At 42.0% G+C, this 19,336-nt stretch overlaps 1 protein-coding gene and 1 pseudogene across 1 annotated transcript; both read left to right on the forward strand.

Annotated features, from left to right (window-relative positions):
* Positions 1-69: 69 nt before the first annotated feature.
* On the forward strand, positions 70-9,160 carry LOC112194160 (annotated as a pseudogene).
* Positions 9,161-17,722: 8,562 nt separating this feature from the next.
* Positions 17,723-19,094, forward strand: LOC112193446. The gene is made up of 3 exons (XM_024333592.2): positions 17,723-17,978; positions 18,284-18,389; positions 18,496-19,094. The coding sequence occupies exons 1-3, from the start codon at positions 17,943-17,945 to the stop codon at positions 18,675-18,677; spliced, it is 324 nt and encodes a 107-aa protein (XP_024189360.1). The 5' UTR covers positions 17,723-17,942; the 3' UTR covers positions 18,678-19,094.
* Positions 19,095-19,336: the final 242 nt, after the last annotated feature.

The following is a 19,336-nucleotide window of genomic DNA, read 5'->3' on the forward strand; positions in this document are numbered from 1 at the left end:
ACTATTTCAGAATGGAAAAAAAAAATTTTTGAAGCAATATATAGAAAAGATTAGCATGACATCGAGAAAAATAAAAGAATTATTAAAGCAATTATGAACCTTTTTATATTTGAATTAAAATTATGAACCAAATAATTCTACGAAACGATTACATTTCCCCATAGTCCAAAAAAGAACCGATTACATTCCTCGATGAGTCTCCGAAAACTTCATTAGGTTCGCTTTATATTGTTCCAACTTACCACCAAGTCCAAATCCTGAACCACTTTTCTTACTTTCAAATTTTGTTCGAGCTTTTGAACTGAGCCAGAATGGCGGGAGAAGAAAAGGGCCAGGCAATTGGGATCGATCTAGGGACGACTTACTCTTGCGTAGCAGTTTGGCAGAACGATCATGTGGAAATCATGGTGAATGATCAGGGCAACAGGACCACTCCATCTTTTTTTTGGTGACCTTAGCTCAGCTAAGGAAGAAAAACTGAATTAAGTAATAACAGAAATTTGCATCGGGGGGGACGTAAAACCTAAACCCCGTACACTAGTACTACAATGATAAAAACAGTGAGGATAATCCTCGTAGAGTACATCCTGAATAATAGCAGGAGTCTCATCTAACCAAACATCATCAATGACAAACATGCTAGCAAGGTGTGCAAGTCTAAGTGCAACTCCGTTTGCTTCACGGTAGATATGTCGAATTTTAACTGACTGAAAACCACGCAGGTAATCCTTACAGTCATCTAAAACTCGACCAATCTCCGACAAATTCTTCTCCCCACTTTGGAGAGCCGCAACTAAAAGGGTGGAGTCACTTTCAATAACAATTTCAAGCCATCCTTGGTGAATACCAAGAAGAAGACCAGCTCTACACGCCTCAGCTTCCATATTCAGAGCTGAGTGTGCATGTACAAAAGGTCTAGCAATAGCCGCAATGCCCCTACCCAAATCATCTCTAACAACCACTCCAATGCCTCCACTACCACTTTCCGATCTGAAGGCCCCTTTAATATTAATTTTCAATCTGCCCGCTGGGGGGTTCTCCCACTTTGTAATCGATCTCCTCTTCTGCTTTCCCCTTTTGGGTTGAACCTTCTGGAAATCTTGTAGCTGCTTAACACTTCGTTGGATCAAATGCATGGGTTGGAAAGAACTATTCCTCCAAAGAATATTATTTCTCTCTGTCCAAATGGACCAAAGAGAAATAAAAAATACATCCACAAGCTCAATAGGTAGTACGTCCATCAAATCAAACAGCCACTCATTCAACATTTGTGATGGGTGCTCTTTTGCTTTCAACTTTAAGGGGCCCAATAACCAAAAGCAATGCAAAGCTTTACAGTTTTTAAACACATGAATATCCGTCTCATCACCATGACCACACAACAAACAGGAATAATCAGGGAGCAGAACCTTACGAGTCCTCAACGCAGCACGAGTAGGTAAAATGCCTCTTGCCAACTTCCAGATAAAAATTCGGACTTTAGGAGGCACTCTAGCCTTCCAAATCTTGTTCCACAACTTGCTCACCATCCCTTTCTCACCAGCAGCGGAAGTCGAAGCTTTATCTAACATATTGACTGAATTCTGGTACACGTAGTATCCACTTTTCACATTATATAGCCCTTTGTTGTCAAAGTGCCACACTAGTCTATCTTCAGCTGGCCTCAGACTCAAAGGGGTCGAAGCAATCCATGTGACTTCTTCCTCTGAAAAAAGCTCTTTTACCACCTCCAACAACCACTCTTTGTCGTTGTCGTCAATTATATCAGCCACTAACCATTCCTCCGTCCCTTCCATAATGGGTGAGAAAGGTCTAAACAAATGCGGAACTGGCAACCACGGATCTCTCCACAAAGAAATATTCCTCCCATCGCCAACTTGGTAGCGTAAGCCTTTCTGTAAAACAGCTCTGCCCGCCATGATACTTCTCCAAGTATAAGATGCCCCACTTTTGAGATTAGCCTCCATAAAAGAACTGCTCGGAAAGTACTTCGCTTTCAGAAGACGTGCAATTAAGGAATCCGGCTTTTGAATTAAACGCCAACCTTGCTTGGCTAGCAAGGCTAAGTTGAAAGCATGCATGTTTCGAAAGCCCATTCCACCTTCACTCTTTGGGCTACACATTTTCTCCCAAGCTAACCAATGGATCTTCCTTCCATTCTCCAAATCACCCCACCAAAACCCCGCCATTAGTTGGTGCATCACATGACATAAATGCTTCGGAATCTCAAAACACCCCATGACATACGAAGGGATAGCTTGGGCTACTGCTTTAATTAACACCTCCTTCCCGGCGACGCTAAGAGTCATCTCTCTCCAACCTTGAGTTCTAGCACGTACCTTTTCATTTAGAAACGCAAAAGCCTCCACCTTTGAATAGCTAATCTCCGTTGGTAAACCAAGATACTTGTCATGCTTTTCGACTCTATTAACCCCCAGTGTTTCTGCTAGCTCCCCTTGGAACTCAATCTCAACATTTTTACTGAAAGCAACACAGCTCTTTTGATAATTAACTTGTTGCCCAGAAGCACTTTCATACTCCTGCAAGATACCTTTTAACGTAATGCAATCCTCCTTTGTTGCTTGGAAAAAAATGAATGAGTCATCAGCAAAGAATAAATGACTCACACTAGGAGCACCAAGACAAATCTTAATACCATGCAGCCTACCAGCCCCTTCAGCATGTTGAATCAATTGTGACAGGGCCTCAGCACAAAGTAGAAACAGATATGGCGAGATAGCATCACCTTGTCTCAACCCTCTATTCGGAACCACTCTACCCCTTGGCACCCCATTGACAATGAATGAGTACGATACTGTGCGCACACAGCCCATAATCCACTGAACCCATTCCATGCAGAAGCCCATCCTTATCATAACCGCTTCTAGAAATCCCCACTCGACCCTGTCATAAGCCTTACTCATATCAAGCTTCAATGCACCATAGCCTATCTTACCACTTCTTCGTCTTTTCAAGCAGTGAGAAATTTCAAAAGCAACCAGAGAGTTGTCCGATATCAACCTCCCAGGGACGAAAGCGCTCTGAAACGGGGAAATCATCCCATCAAGAAAAGGTTTCAACCGGTTTGCAAGCACTTTCGACCCAATCTTGTACAGGACATTGCACAAACTAATTGGCCGCAAATCACCCATATGCTGTGGAATTTTGACTTTCGGAATCAAGGACACAACAGTATTATTAATAATCTTGAGTCGCTCCTCCGAGCCGATAAGACTTCGAACAGCTGCAATGACATCCCCACCAACCAAATCCCAGAAGGTTTGATAAAAGCATGGGGAAAAACCATCTGGACCGGGGGACTTAGAGGGATGCATACTTTTAATGGCTGCGTGAATTTCCCCCTCTCCAAGCTCCTTCGTTAGTTCACCATTGTCAGCATCAGAAATGACTTGAGGAAGGGCTTCTAGAACATTCTGGAAATTCTCCGGGAGAGAAGAAGAGAACAACTCACGGAAGTAAGAGAGGACAATATTTTCCAAGTCATTGTCATCCGTACACCAATCACCTTCCTCATTATATAAACCTGAAATCCAGTTCTTCTTCCTTCTGTTACGGACCCTTTGGTGGAAAAATCTTGTATTTAGATCACCATCAGACAACCAAAAAACTTTTGCACGCTGTTTCCAGAAGTCTTGCTCCAGCCGTAACAACTCTTTCAGCCTAGCCTCCAATGTTGACCTATCCACATCCCCCGCCACAGCTAGAGAGGAATCATAAAAAATGGCAAGTTGAGCTCTTATCTTCTCAATTTCTTGCTTGACCTTCTCAAATAGCTCGGCGCTCCAGAATTCAAGTTCCCTTCTTGTGTTCTTTATTTTATTCCAAATGTTGAGGAAAGGATCAGGTCCAACTGCATTAGTCCATCCTTGCGTAACAACTTCTCTACAAGACTCTTCCCTAAGCCAGAACTCTTCAAATTTGAACCTTTTTTTTCTCCTCTTTTTCCGCTTCCTTTTCTCTCTGACCTCTAAAAGGATAGGCAAGTGATCTGAAGTAGTGGGATTAAGATGACGAACAGAAGAAACCACAAACAGATTCTTCCAGCTAACAGTACCCACAAACTTATCCAACCGGATTTTAATCTCCTGACCTCCTCTGGTTCCCGTCCATGTAAACTTTGGCCCCAAAAACTTCATCTCCTCTAACTCACAAAATTGTAACATCTCTTGCATCCCAGCCATCTGTCTTGCACTTCTCAAAGGGCCCCCAACCTTATCAGATAATAAGGATATCTCGTTAAAATCTCCTCCTACAACCCACGGGAGGTTGCCTTGTAGGCTAAGCTGTCGTAACAAGTTCCAAGTCTTATGTCTATTTTCAACCTTAGGTTGACCATACAAACCTGTGAACCGCCATTGCTTAGGGCTACCATTCTCCCCAACAACCACATCAATATGACTCTCAGAAAAGGATTGGAGAGCCACCTTCGTATCATCATCCCACAGTAAACAAAGGCCACCTGAACGACTAACACCCTTGCTTTTCTTCTTTTTAACAAATTTACAGTCCACCGCCACTGAATGCTTCCAGCCTAACTGCCTCCTAATACCGACCATCTCCCCCTCCGTACACCTAGTTTCACTAATAAAAATTAAATTGGGATGGTTGAGGGCTACCAGCCCTTTGAGCCCCGTAACTGTGCAGGGGTTCCCAATCCCCTGACAGTTCCAACACAAAATATTCATTGTTCGTGATGGGCCAAAACCGGACCCATCACGGTAGGACGCTTTTGAGCACGCCCGGAACTTGGTTTCGGAACCTTAGTCACCACGCGGCTGATTTGTCGACCAACTGCGTACCCTTTTTTTGTAAAGGAGTTCCCTAGCGCACGCGACAGCCCCTCCCCATGCAGGCTTGTGTGAGTGTCCCCCACTTTGCTTAATTTATTCCCATGCGCATGCGGTAACCCTTCCCCATGTATCTTCAAACTTATCCCATGCTCACAAGATGGCCCCACCCCATGTAGGCATGTGTCTCCCCCCTTTAAACTTTTCCCAGACGCACTAGCCATTCCCTTCCCATGCATGCATGCGCCATTCACTCTTTTTGAACTCATCCCATGCTCACAAGGCACCCCTTCCCCTTGCATGTATGTATCACCCATCTTTAGATAATTCAACCCATGCTCACAAAGCAACCCCTCCCCATGCATACACGTATCACCCATCTTTAATGACCTCATCCCATGCACACTAGGCAACCCCTCCCCATGCATGCACGTGTCACCCATTTTTAATGAACTCGTCCGATGCTCACAAGACAACCACCCCTCCCCATGCATGTACGTAACATCTACCATTTTTGAACTCGACCCATGCTCAGAAGACACCCCCTCTGTATGCATGGACGAATCCTGTTCATGAGACCTGTGCAGCCCGGAGTTCAGAACGGCCCGCTTCTGACTCCCCACTTGGTTTTTTACCTTAGCTTTCAGCGTCGGTGCCATTGAAGTAATAACCCCAGCAGTGGGCCCACCCTGCTTATAGTTAACTTCAGCTGTAACCTCAGCAGACAAAGCCACCCCTTTGCTGTCATCATTGTTGACGACTCCCAAGAATGTCGGATTTGAATGCTGCACTCGTGCATCAGGGATTGCATTCAAAGCTGACACAGAGACTGCCGGCGTGCCAGCGGTCATCGAATTCAAGGCCGCAGCGAAATCCATGCAAACCACAATGGGTACCTCCGTCAGTTGAACCACATCCCCCGTACCCGCCGACCGTCGTCTGTCTGCCAAGCACCGCCGCTTAGAGTCTGACACTTCCGGGCTCCCTGAGTCCCTACCGCCATCTTCAACCTCCATTGCTTCCTCTGACTGAGGGTCCGGTTGGGTACAGTCCGTAACCCACTCCTCTCTAGATCTAATTAACCCAATGGTCGGAAACTCCGGAGCGATCATTTTCCAACCTGTACGTCTTGCCGGATGAAGCCCAAACCGAGTCCCACCTCCAGAGTTAGCTGCTTCCATCTCCCTGAATGACTCTTGCTTAACCAACCAAGCCGATTTTCTTTCGGCATTCAACATTACATCGTAGGTAGGTTCGGGGGTCTCACCTGATGCTCTAATGGGACAATCCCCGCCTGTATGAGAGATAAAACCACAAAATAGACAAAAGTGAGGCAACCTCTCATACTCAAGATCAAAAAGTTTCTTCCCGGACCAAGCCGCCCCTGGAATGGACACCCCTTTGCTCAAAGGCTTATGGATATCGATCCCCACACGAATACGGAGGAACCTTCCTAAGCAGCTGCTATTCTTATCTTTCCAAGTTCTGACATAACTCCCCACCGCCTCACCGATCCCCTGACCAGTCCCCGCATCCATGTACAGGGGTGGAATGCCTCTAATACGAATCCAAAAGAATTGTGTTTGTATGGAGACTTTGAGGGGATCAGTCAAGCCATCTGTAACAGCTATAGCGAATAAAGCATTCTTAAACGACCAAGGCGCCCTTGTAAGAACCCAATTCAGATCCGAAACGGAAGTGAAAGAGAAGAGTAACCTTCTACTCCCTTCAATTTGACACACCGTCAACCGAGACCGATCACCCGGGCTCGCATCTGGAATCCAAAGGTCTCGCAAAGTGCTAATCAATGATTCCATACGGAACTGTTTCTTTGTCAGCAGCTCTCCAACAAGGAAAAAGCGATTAGATTGAGACTTCTGTTGCTTTTGTGGTAAAACCACCTCCACCGCGTCCGCCTCTTTCAACGCAATCTTACGAGCAAATCCCCCAATCACTTCCTCCATAATGATACAAATCTTTGTGACAAGATGCCACCCCTCACCAATGATGGGAGGAAACCAGGACATGCAAATAGGAATAAACCACCGTCACTAAGGACACTGGCACCGCACACCAACACGGCTAACCCTAACTCTCAGTCTCTAGAGAGAGAGAAGGGACGTTTTCCTTTTGGCTTCCCATTTCATAGGCCAAATGGTATTGGGAAGTTTCAGGACCACTCCATCTTATGTTGCCTTCAATGATACTGAGCGTTTGGTTGGTGATGCAGCTTTCAACCAGGTCATCAAGAACCCCATCAATTCCGTATTTGGTAGGGTTTCTTCCTAAACCCTAATCTAGTCTACTTATTGCCATATGTTTCTTATGTTAGTTTTATTCCTGTATGAGGTTTCAATATTTCAGATACTTTCTTACACAACAGAGATAAAGTCATATTCTTCTGATCTTCATTTTTTGAAATTTCAATTGTCTTTATTAGATGTAAGTAGTCAAATAATTAGAACGCATATGTAAACTGCTGCTGCTTAACTACTACCCAAGAAGTCAATCTGTTCTGTGAAAAAGCAATTCTGGACTGCTTTAATCATAACTTAAACATAAGAAGTGCAACTTGTTTCAATATATTTTGTGTAACGTGTGCACTTGTAAGTACTTGTAACCTTGTAAATATGATGATGCATTTATGTTGGTATCATATGATGCTTTTGCTCTAATTTTCATTCAATATTGGGATGTGTTTGTGATTTTGACATCGATTTGCAGATGCAAAGCGATTAATAGGTAGGAGGTTCAGTGACGACTCTCTGTTCAAAGTGATATGAAGCTCTGGCCATTCAAGGTCATTGAAGGTGTTGATGACAAGCCTATGATTGTGGTTAGCCATGAGGGTCAAGAGAGACAGTTTGCTGCTGAAGAGATCTCCTCCATGGTTTTGGTAAAGATGCGGGAGATTGCTGAGGAGTTCCTTAACTCGACAGCAAAAAATGCAGTTATCACAGTCCCTGCTTACTTCAGTGACTCGCAGCGCCAGGCTACCAGAAATGCAGGTGAGTTTGCAGGCCTAAAGGTAATGCGTATTATCAATGAGCCAACAGCTGCAGCAATTGCTTATGGCCTTCAAAACAAGGCCGGTTGGTATAGCAAGAGATATGTGATGATCTTTGATTTGGGTGGTGGAACTTTAGATGTCTCACTGCTTACGATTAGTTCTGGTGTCTTCGAACTGAAAGCCACGGCTGGAGACACTCACCTTGGTGGTGAAGATTTTGATAACAGAATGGTGGATTTCTGTGCTGCAGAATTTAAGAGGAAGCATGACTTGGATGTGAGTGGAAACTCGAGAGCTCTTAGGAGGCTAAGAAATGCTTGAGAGAAGGCCAAGAGGAGACTTTCATTTACATCTTCTGTGGACGTGGAAATTAACTGTTAGGATCAGAGCATTGATTTGTATATAACTATTTCCCGTGCCAAATTTGAACAACTGAACATGGATTTCTTCAACAAGTGTATGGAGCCCGTGGAGAAGTGTATAAGAGACGCTAACATGGACATAAGCCAGATTGATGATGTTGTTCTCGCCGGTGGATCTTCTAGAATTCCCAAAGTGCAGCAATTATTGCAAGATGTCTTCAAGGGAAAAAAGCTATGCAAAAGCATTAATCCAGATGAGGCAATAGCATTTGGTGCTGCTGTTCAAGCTGCAATCTTGAGTGGGAATGGAAATATATGGGAAGCTTCAAGACTTCAATCTCTTGGATGTCACACCTATGTCACTTGGAGTGCAGGTTAAAATTGAAAAAATCATGCATTTTGTTATTCCAAGAAACACCAGAATTCCGGTCAAGAAGAATACAACACTATATACCTCTTATGACAACCAAACTGCTGTTACAGTCCCGATCACCTGGTCAGCAACTGACCAGGAATCATTTGCTTCAATCGGACGGTTGATATATATCTGGATTTTGAGGGAGGAGATCTGTAAACCGACTGATTTCAATCGGACTGTAAGTGAGCAAATGATGTGATCTGGATCGACTGCTGTTAACTTTCTCATTTTTGAGGGTGAGAGTAAAAGCGCTTTGAACAATAACCTTTTGCGTACATTTAGCCTCGTGGACATTCCTCCAGCTCCTAAGGGTTATTCATTCGATGTTTGCTTTGAAATTGATGAAAATGGAATCTGAAGTGTCTCCGCTGAGGACAAGTCCACTGGCCAGAAGAAAGGGATTACAATCGCGAGTGACAGAAGAAATTGTTAATAACTGAGAAAATCTTCTCCAAGCTTGATTACGTGCTTTCTTTTTCTCGGACACATGGAAATACCTGGTTGATATTGATTGAAGTAATCTCTGTTTGAATTTTTCAATCACTTGTCAATGTAAGCTTGATGTTAGATTAGACATGAACTATGAATTTCTGTTCTATTACTCTATGTAAGTTCTTCTTTTTTTTTTTTTTTTATGTCTGTTTAGTTATGTCTTAGGTTACCATAAGTCATTGTAGAAAATGAGGCAGCTTTTTTTTGAAGCGCCCAAGGGCGAGAAAATATATTCATTATAAGTCAGAATAGGCCGTTACATACCTTTCTGCTGCCAACTGGACAGACAAGAAAATAGTGGTAGTACCCACAATGGTATATAGAAAATAGACCTACTCATTGTACAATCAAAACCTAGGCATAGCGGGATCCCCCTTTGGTACTACGCCGGAGGCTCTAAAAGGGTCAGGACCTCCCAACCTAACATATACCCAGTAAATCTAGTCGCTTAGAGACCTCAATTGGTATACAACTAGAGACACTGAGAATTAAGTCGACAAGACCAAGACCAATTACTAAAACTAGAAACACAAAGTGCTTAGATTGTCCCTGAAACTAAGGAATTATTGTAAATAGATAAACTAAAAAACCTAGGAATGAGCTTAGAGCAAACACCCTAGCCCAATTTAAAGCCAAAAAGCAGCCCCAAGAGATTGGGCTCAGCTCAAGGCCCAGCAAAAGAAAGATGACCCGAGCCCACCACACCATCCCCAACCTCCAGCCGCCGACCATGCTACCCGGTCAAACAATGCTGTGACATTCTTCACGAAATCGCACAGAAACTTATTAGCCATGCCGCCACTACGATCCTCGCAAATCCATCATAGCCACACCGCCCCAACGATCCCCCCAGACCACTAGAGCCTCACTGCCACATTGATCTACCGCAAACCTCCACAGACACATCGTCACAGGCCCTGGAAATCTCATGTTGAAGATGTGCGCCGCCACAGATCTTAGAAGCACTCAACTCCCACCGTACCTGCCTAGCCGACCAAAACCGGACTCCACTGTCGCCTATTCCACTCAAAACCTTGAACGTCACCCCACCTATGAGACTACTCAGGCGATAGTTTTAAGTCCCCGCCCGGCAGCCACCTAAGACCGGCATGGCCAAAACCAGCGTTGATCTCAAGTGCCGCCGGACGAGAAGGAAGTCGCAAACCTAGACGCAGAGTCTGAGTTTTTTGGAGGAGGCTAGGGTTTTCTTTGATATTTGACGTTGTCAACATATTAGAAAATGAGGCAGTTGAGAATAAAATGGTTGAAATAAAAGGCGGGAAAATTAACAATGACTTCGCCAAATGAGAGTTGGTTCAGTTGGCAAAGGCGGACTTGAGGTGTAAACCCACACAAGTTTGATCCCCGCTACCAACAATCTCTCATTTGGTGGGCAATCTAAAAAATGTCCTGCATAATTCCATACCAATGGGCTGGGCTGAGACATTGGCCAGTTTCGTAAGTCTTGTTGGATTGAGGTCGTAAGTTTGCCCTGTCCCTGATAGTGTAGGGAAGCTTCCCTCTTACCTAAATTTTTTTTAATAAAAAAAATAATAATAATAACAATATATGACTTCTACCATATGCAATTTGTCAAGGCGGATTGCTTCATTTTTCTTCTTTTTCTCACACACCGTTAGATTCATACGGTTAGAATTGAAATTCCAGCAGACCTGAACCCCATTTTGGCTAGTTGCATGGAAATAGGGGTATTCCTGAAAGAAGACAGTTCATTCAACTGTTATCTGGTTCTTGTATAAATTCAAACTGATTGTCTTGTTGCACTTTGAAAATGTGAATTGTAGATTGCTGCATTTAGATGCAAGTGACAAGCCGTGAACGAACAGCAGAGCACACCAAGTCATTATCATCTCGAGCTGTAATTGCACTAACTATTATTGTATAATCTATATTGGTTGGCTTGTATTATCTTAATCCTCCCTTAGTAGATTAAAGTCCACAACGCAATCATACTAGTGCCAATGCCATAATTTGATGATATTAATAAAATTATAAAGATTTGAAACGCTGCTACAGAAGCTAATAAGGATGATAAATCATTTTAAATTAGCGTTTGTTTACCCAATTCTAAATGCTTTTGGGACAAGGATGATCATTATGCTAGCTATTTTTTATTTTATTTTTAGGTTGAAGTGTACTACAATCTATCTTTCACGCGCGAGTACCTTGCAAGTATAAATAATTGAGAGATTCTATGATGAGGCGCACACAGATCCAATGTGGACAAACAACTGCAATTGCTCCCTCTGTAATTAATATTGAGTTAAAAAATAAAGTGTCTAGTAGTTTCATTTTCTTCTTTTCCTGAAAGTGGAGCGTAAGTTGTTTGTTGAGAGATGCTTATACGGAAATTAAGTGTTTTGAAGAAGCAACAAACCCACAAAAAAATAAATATAAAATATTTGACGAAGTGCCTAAAAAAACAAACAAAACAAATTGACTTCTTCATGCTTATAAAAAAAAATTGACATCTTCATCCTGCCCTTTTCTTCTGAACTCATCATTCCCCATACCCATTACAAATTTCACCATTCTAGTAATTAGTAGAAAAGAATACTTCAATTCAAGGTTAATTCGATAATCTATTCATCCCACAATGGGGATATATATATACAAATACAAAGGAGTAGTCTAACTCTAATAGGAAACAATCTTTCCATAATTACAGGATATTCTAATTAAATAAAATCCTAATTACATACAGATTTACAACGATTCTACACTCCCCCTCAAGTTGGTGCATAGATGTCAATCATGCCCAACTTGTCAACCGAGCTGTCAAATACCTTCCTGGACACTCCTTTAGTAAGAACATCAGCTAATTGCTCCTCTGAGTTTACAAATGGAAAGCGAATAACCTTTCTGTCAAGATTTTCTTTAATAAAATGACGGTCAACCTCCACATGCTTTGTTCTATCATGCTGAACTGGATTATGTGCAATCTCAATGGCAGCTGTATTATCACAATGCAAATCCATAGGCTTTTTAAGCTTGTAACCCAGGTCCTTCAAGACATTACGAATCCACAATATTTCACATACTCCATGTGCCATACCTCGGAACTCAGCTTCTACACTTGATCTGGCAACGACTTTTTGCTTTTTGCTACGCCAAGTGACAAGGTTCCCTCCAACAAAAGTGAAGTACCCAGATGTAGAACGTCTGTCCGTTTTATCACCAGCCCAATCTGCATCTGTGTACCCAACAACTTCCAATTCATCTTTTTTCTGAAACAGTAACCCTTTACCTGGCGCCCTCTTCAAGTACCTCAAAATACGAAAAACTGCATCCATATGCTCTTCACTAGGACAATGCATAAATTGACTAACAACACTCACAGCATAAGCAATATCAGGTCTAGTATGTGAAAGATAAATCAACCTTCCTCCAAGACGTTGATACCTCCCTTTATCTGTTGGCACTTGATCAGGATAGATAGCAAGTCCGTGATTCATCTCAATGGGTGTCTCGATGGGTCGGCAGTCCAGCATCCCCGTTTCAGCAAGTAAATCAAGAACATATTTCCTCTGTGAAAGTGAAATCCCCTTCTTAGACCTTGCAACTTCAATACCCAAAAAATACTTTAGTTGTCCCAGATCCTTCATTTCAAACTCCTTTGACAAATACTTTTGCAATTCATTTATCTCCTTCAGATCATCTCCTGTAACAATCATGTCATCAACATACACAATAAGAGCTGTAATCTTACCATTCTTGCGCTTGATGAACAAGGTATGGTCAGAATTGCTCTGTCTATATCCAAAGGCTTTCATGGACTTTGAAAATCTTCCAAACCAAGCTCTTGGAGACTGTTTTAGGCCATACAAAGACTTCTTCAATTTACACACCTTGCCAACATCACTTGGGTAATTCTTAACACCTGGGGGCATATCCATGTACACTTCTTCCTCCAAATTCCCATTAAGAAACGCATTCTTCACATCAAACTGGTGCAAGGGCCAATCTTTGTTTGCTGCAAGTGAGATTAGAATCCGGACAGTATTAATCTTTGCCACAGGTGCAAAAGTCTCCTCATAATCAATCCCATAGCGTTGTGTATAGCCTTTGGCAACCAACCTCGCTTTGTATCTATTAATAGTTCCATCTGCATTAAGCTTCACATGTTGCATTTTTCTGAAGAGCTTCCAATTCTTCATTCATCGCCTTGGTCCATTTTGGATTCGTCAATGCATCCTGCACGTTACTAGGAATAGATACAGTAGATAATTGATCAACAACAAGTGCATGTGACCCAGAAATCCTATGGTTAGACATAAAATTAGCTATAGGGTATTTAGCTTTGGCTTTGATATCTGGTTCATATTGTTTCTTAGGAATTCCCTTGGTAACCCTTTGTGATTTCCTAGGTTCGACACTTTCTAACCCAGAAGACTCATTAAAGTTTAGGGGTACCTGAGGTGGATCATTCTGACTGGGATCTTCAGTTGGTGAGGCAGAAGGGGGAATATCTTGTGTGTGAGCTTCAGATACGTCTTGATTTTGTTTCAAATTATCTAGAAAGGTTGTCTCTTCTGTCTCAGAATTCACAACGCTCTGTTCGGCAGTTTCAGCAGTTGCATTCTCTGTTTCGGAATTCACAACACTCTGTTCGGCAGTCGCATTCCTTGTTTCGGAATTCACAACACTCCGTTTGGCAGTCGCATTTTCTGTTTCGGAATTTACAACACTCTGTTCGGCAGTCACATTTTCTGTTTCGGAATTTACAACACTCTGTTCGGCAGTTGCATTCCTCTGTTCGGCAGTCGCATTTTCTGTTTCGGAATTTCTACCTTCAAATCGTTCCTCCAAATCTTCCAAGTCGTCAAAGACATCAGAATCAATAATAGAACAAGGATTCCCTTCATAACCTCTCTCCCCCTGAAGGGAAGACTGAGAAGTTCCTCCTGAGAAATATGGCTCTGATTCACGGAATGAGACATCAAGAGATATATGTATAGTGCCAGTAAGAGGATCATAACATCGATAACCCTTCTGGAAGTCAGCATAACCAACAAATATACACTTACGGGCACGGGGATCAAGCTTGCTACGTTGAGGCTTGGGAATATGAACATAAGTTGTGCACCCAAACACCCGGGGCTCCAAATTAGGCATAGAAGGGATGGTCAAAAGTGTATGAAGCTTCTGATGAGGATTCTGAAACTCAATCACCCGGGAAGGAGTACGGTTGATAAGATATGCTGCTGATTTCACTGCTTCGCCCCAATAGGACCGAGGTACATTCATGCCAAACAGGGAAGCACGAACAACTTCCATCAACTGCCTGTTCTTCCGTTCTGCTAAACCATTCTGTTGAGGAGTATAAGAATTGGAGGTTTGATGACGAATTCCATGTGACCGGCAAAACTCAATCATAGGGCCATTCACAAACTCTCCACCATTGTCAGACTGAAACACTCTGATGGATTGTTGATACTGAGTTGCCACCATTTTGTGAAATTCGGTAAACATTCCAAATACATCACTCTTATTCTTCAGTAATGACACCCATGTCATGCGAGTGCAATCATCAATAAATGTTACAAAATACCGAGCTCCAGAAAGAGAAGGAATTTTCGCAGGACCCCAGACATCGGAGTGAATCTTCATAAAAGGAACAGGACTTTTATTAAGACTTGGTGAATATGAAATACGGTTACTCTTGGCCAGTTCACAGATGTCACAGTGGAAATCCAAATCACTAACAAGTGAAAACAATTGAGGTTGCAGCTTCTTAAGATAACGAAAGGATAGATGACCTAAACGGCGATGCCATAACCATACAGCTTCCTTCGCATTCTCTACCCCATTGATCTGATTAGCTTGTCCCAAAAGATGCTTCTGTTTCTTTCCAGTCTCTGTCAGATCCAGATAGTATAATTTCCCCCTTCTAACACCATAACCAAGAATCCGTCGAGTCAGAATGTCCTGAAACACACAGAAAGACGGATAGAAGGTCACAATACATGCAAGAGCTAAAATAACTTGACCAACAGACAGGAGATTATAAGCTAGTGATGGAACAACTAAGACAGATTCAAGGGTTAAGGTATCAGATAAAGCAATAGAACCTTCTCCGGTGACCGGAGTTGGAGTACCATCAGCAGTAGAGACAATATTTTGAGAAGAACGTCTAAGGTTTTTCACAAGACTAGGGTCATTGGTCATATGATCAGATGCACCTGTATCAATTATCCATGTATTATTCAAAGTAGCCTTACCCTTCATACCTGACTGCGCTACATTAGCGGAGGCATTGTCGAGATGCTCTTCCTCTGTAGTAGCAATAGCGGCCTTACCCGGATTCTTTCGCGGTTTCCTGGTGAAGTCCCACCAATCAGGGTAGCCAATCACTTCATAGCACCGCTCCTTGGTATGACCTACTTCCCCACAGACAACACATTTTTTGTTTGCGTATGGGTTTGGTTTGTCATGAGGACGGCGTGGAGAAGGACCTGAGAAGCCTGGAGGAGGACCTGGTCGGCGTTGAACGGCCATTGAGGAATTTGGGGTTTTTTTTTTTTCAGGTTTGGTTTTTCTAGGGTTTCAAAAATTCAGGGATGGCTTGATTTTAATGGTGGTGGTACGTAGCGGTTTGTGGTGTGCTTTGGGATTCAGGATTCAGGATTCAAAGGATGCAGGCAAGTTCAAAGGATTGAACCTGCTCTGATACCAAGTAGAAAACAATACTTCAATTCAAGGTTAATTCGATAATCTATTCATCCCACAATGGGGATATATATATACAAATACAAAGGAGTAGTCTAACTCTAATAGGAAACAATCTTTCCATAATTACAGGATATTCTAATTAAATAAAATCCTAATTACATACAGATTTACAGCGATTCTACACAGTATAGGAGAGAGCATGATTAAATTTCTAGCATCGGTTGATTTGGTAAAATATGTATTGTAGATTTGTAGTCACTCATCAAAGAGATCGACTAAAGAAGCCAATTTTGGTGTTGTCTAAATCAACACGTCTAGTTTAGATGTCTTTCCTTCCTAGCCCAATAGGAAAAGAGTTGAATTTGCAAATGGAATCACATGCAGTGAGGTCCACAGTTTTCCAGGAAGAAACAACAGGAACTGTAAATTAGGACAGGGAAAAAAAGGCCGACAAGTGAAAATATACTGTAAATTTATTATCTTCTAAGATGATTGGTACACCAATAATGATCATCATCCGTAGCTTTGTCTCCGCCATTTGAATATGCAGTAGTACTTTGTACACGATCACATGCCTCCCATCCCATTGATCAGAGAAGCTCTTCTGCAGTGAAGCCCATAAGCCCATAAAACTTCCATAATGGCATTTGCTCATGCAAAGAGGATTGCCTGAATACAAACAAGAATTAAAATGCAAAAGAAAACAAGAGACACCGATTGAAGAGCCTAACAAACTCCAGGAGATAATGATATTTCTTTTTCTGCTTGCTGGTCCCTAAAACTCAGCATGCATGACAGTAAATTTACTATAAGTCTATAATGCACTATAGCAGATCCCCTCGGAATCAGAATTGGAATTCCTCATGAGTTTTACTATACTTGAGAGGGATCTGGAGCATTCTTCATACTTTGTTCAGGATTGCTACTTTCAAATCATTCATGTAAAAACATTAGATGTCTAAAATCATTTAAACATATAGTTATCATCATGATTATTTCTGTTAAATGACCGAATAGTTATCAATATAATTGATATCTTGTGACTGAGAATAAGTCTCAACTCTCAAGTACAGATCTACAAATCAATGTTGCGAAAATATTGTCTAGTGTCATCAGAATGCAAACTCTTCGAGTATGAGTTAAGACTGGTCCTTGATTAGAAAGTAAAGTTGTATGTCATAGCACTATGTTTGGAATGATGATGCATGATGAATTCAATTGAAGCTTTAACAATTTGAAGTTCAGCTTACACTAGAATTGAATATTTATGTAGGATATACACAGCTGGACCTTAATTCTTTACTTCAAAATCTTATCCTCACTTTGCTTCTGTTATTGCGATGTAAAAACTAAATTCATTAGTTACTCCAATTACTTATCATCCAATTGATAAGACGAACATGATCTCCCCGTCAAAATCTTACTTCACATTAAAACCCTTCTCCTCATGAAGTGTGGGCGGCCGGAGCAGCGTAAGGTACGTTACCTACATTCGAAGTCGGGTACAGAGGCTTGTAGAAAAAGTCTTGGGTAGGGGCTGCCACGTGGTGGGGCCGTGCGGCCCTCCAATCAAAATTCTCAAATTTTTCTCTCTTTTCCGAAACTGTCCCTGATTTTTGATATGAAATACCCAAAATACCCCCCTGCTTGGGGTATGATTAGCCCGCCCCACTGCCACGTGGTGCGGGTGCCGTACCTAAGACCTTCTCGAGGCTTGTAACACATGTATAAGGTGACAAGACCCCACATGTCACGTGGAGAGTGGGGTCAGTAGCCACGTATAAGAGACAAACAAAGGCTGCTTGCAGAATCTCCTCTAATCCCCTCTCCACCAATCATCTCCTCCCTCCCACGTGGGCATTGCAACGATGACATCACAGGATACTACTACTACACCCTGCACTTTCTTTATTTATTCATCTCTTCCATGTCCCCTTTCCTTATTTTAACCTATAATCAATCCAGTGCTCATGTACAGTCGGCTTGCATACTAAACTTTAATTTCTTGCTCCTATTTGTTATGATCTAGTCCTCCTCTCCCTCCTCCTCATCTCAATTTCTCTAAATCTACCTAATTTGTTCACAGTTTGAACCAAGTCTGTGCTAGAACTAGACAGGTAGAGCTAGCTACTTGTATAGATATATATCTTCTGCACAACATGGGCGATTCTTCATCTGCGTCATACATCCACATGGTAAGCTAGCTACTACTGTGTAAGATGCAGTGACTTTAATTCCCTTAATCGATGATGATCATGTTCAGGGATGAAGTCAAGCTTGTAAGAGACTTGCTCCGTCCCTGATCGATCATAGGATCCATCGAACCCCTGACTTATTCTGGACTCTTTTAGCCTTTGATAAGTCTTGTTGGTTAATTAGCTATTGCTTCAAAGTTTTATTGTACTTCTTTGATTCAATATGTGATCGTTGTTTTTTCTTTTTACGAGTTTTGATTGGATGATAATGATGATGAAAACGATGATATCCATGGTTTGATTAGGTGCACCACTTGATCGAGGAGTGCATCATCTTCAACATGAGCAGAGAAGAGTGCATGGAAGCCCTCTCCAAGCATGCTAATATAAAACCCATTATTACCTCCACAGGTACTTCATCAACTTGACATGTATATATAGGTGTTTTTATCTTTAATCCTTCTCTATCTTCTAACACAAACATGTTTAATTGCATTGGATTGATTGGGCGGTTCAGTTTGGAAGGAGCTGGAGAAGGAGAACAAGGAGTTCTTTGAGGCCTACACAAACAGCAGAGAGGCTGTGAGAGAATCCAAAATGGAGAGAAAGCAAAGAATCCAGAAGATGCTTTCGGGTCATCTTTCTCAAACAGACACAGACGACAGCAGCTGCACCAATACTACCGAATCCGACGACTAGTAATTTGCATTTATATTTAATTCGGACAACGATCGATATCAGAATCAGATGACCTTTTCTGCTTTGCTAGCTAGATCGAGAACCGCTAGATTTTATCTGTAACATCAGCATAAAGGGAGTAAACTAGAAGTGTACGTAGCTGGCTTTATATGTATGCAAAGCTACAAGGACGGCACATACGACGTCCTGGTAGTTATCAGTAGCATTAGTTTTTGTTGTTTTGGCTGCTATTCTGGTGTCATGAATAATAGTTGGGAAATGTGATTTCTGTGGCTAGGGTACCACACGTGGAGTAAACGTGGCGAAGCCTGCTGTGCTCGAACTGGCTTCCATTGTGCGTAACTGCGTATGTGCCTTTCATGCAGATGTGATGGCATCTATTGACCTGTAAATAATTTGCAGCTGGCGTTTGTTCTCTCTTCTTGAAGTTTTTTTTTTCTTGTTTTTTTTGGGAAACATGATATTCTTTCTTCTTTTATTATTGATGAGGCGTTACGACCCTCTCATATGTGCATGTAGGAATAATAAATAAGGAAAGATTACGGCCACATTGACCTATTAGGATGTTTTCGATCACAAGTAATCCGAGATTATTAAATAATTATTTATAAATGGAAAAATTCGTGATACTGCGAAATTATTTGATAGTTAAATCACAT

This window comes from Rosa chinensis, chromosome 3 (assembly GCF_002994745.2).
Source record: "Rosa chinensis cultivar Old Blush chromosome 3, RchiOBHm-V2, whole genome shotgun sequence".
Taxonomy (NCBI): domain Eukaryota; kingdom Viridiplantae; phylum Streptophyta; class Magnoliopsida; order Rosales; family Rosaceae; genus Rosa; species Rosa chinensis.

Excerpts from the sequence above, each read along its gene's own strand:
- LOC112193446 (XM_024333592.2), top strand. The coding sequence starts at position 17,943 with ATGGGCGATTCTTCATCTGCGTCATACATCCACATG. Across the intron at positions 17,979-18,283 it reads CTGCGTCATACATCCACATG|GTGCACCACTTGATCGAGGA; the intron begins GTAAGCTAGCTA and ends TGGTTTGATTAG. Across the intron at positions 18,390-18,495 it reads ACCCATTATTACCTCCACAG|TTTGGAAGGAGCTGGAGAAG; the intron begins GTACTTCATCAA and ends TGGGCGGTTCAG.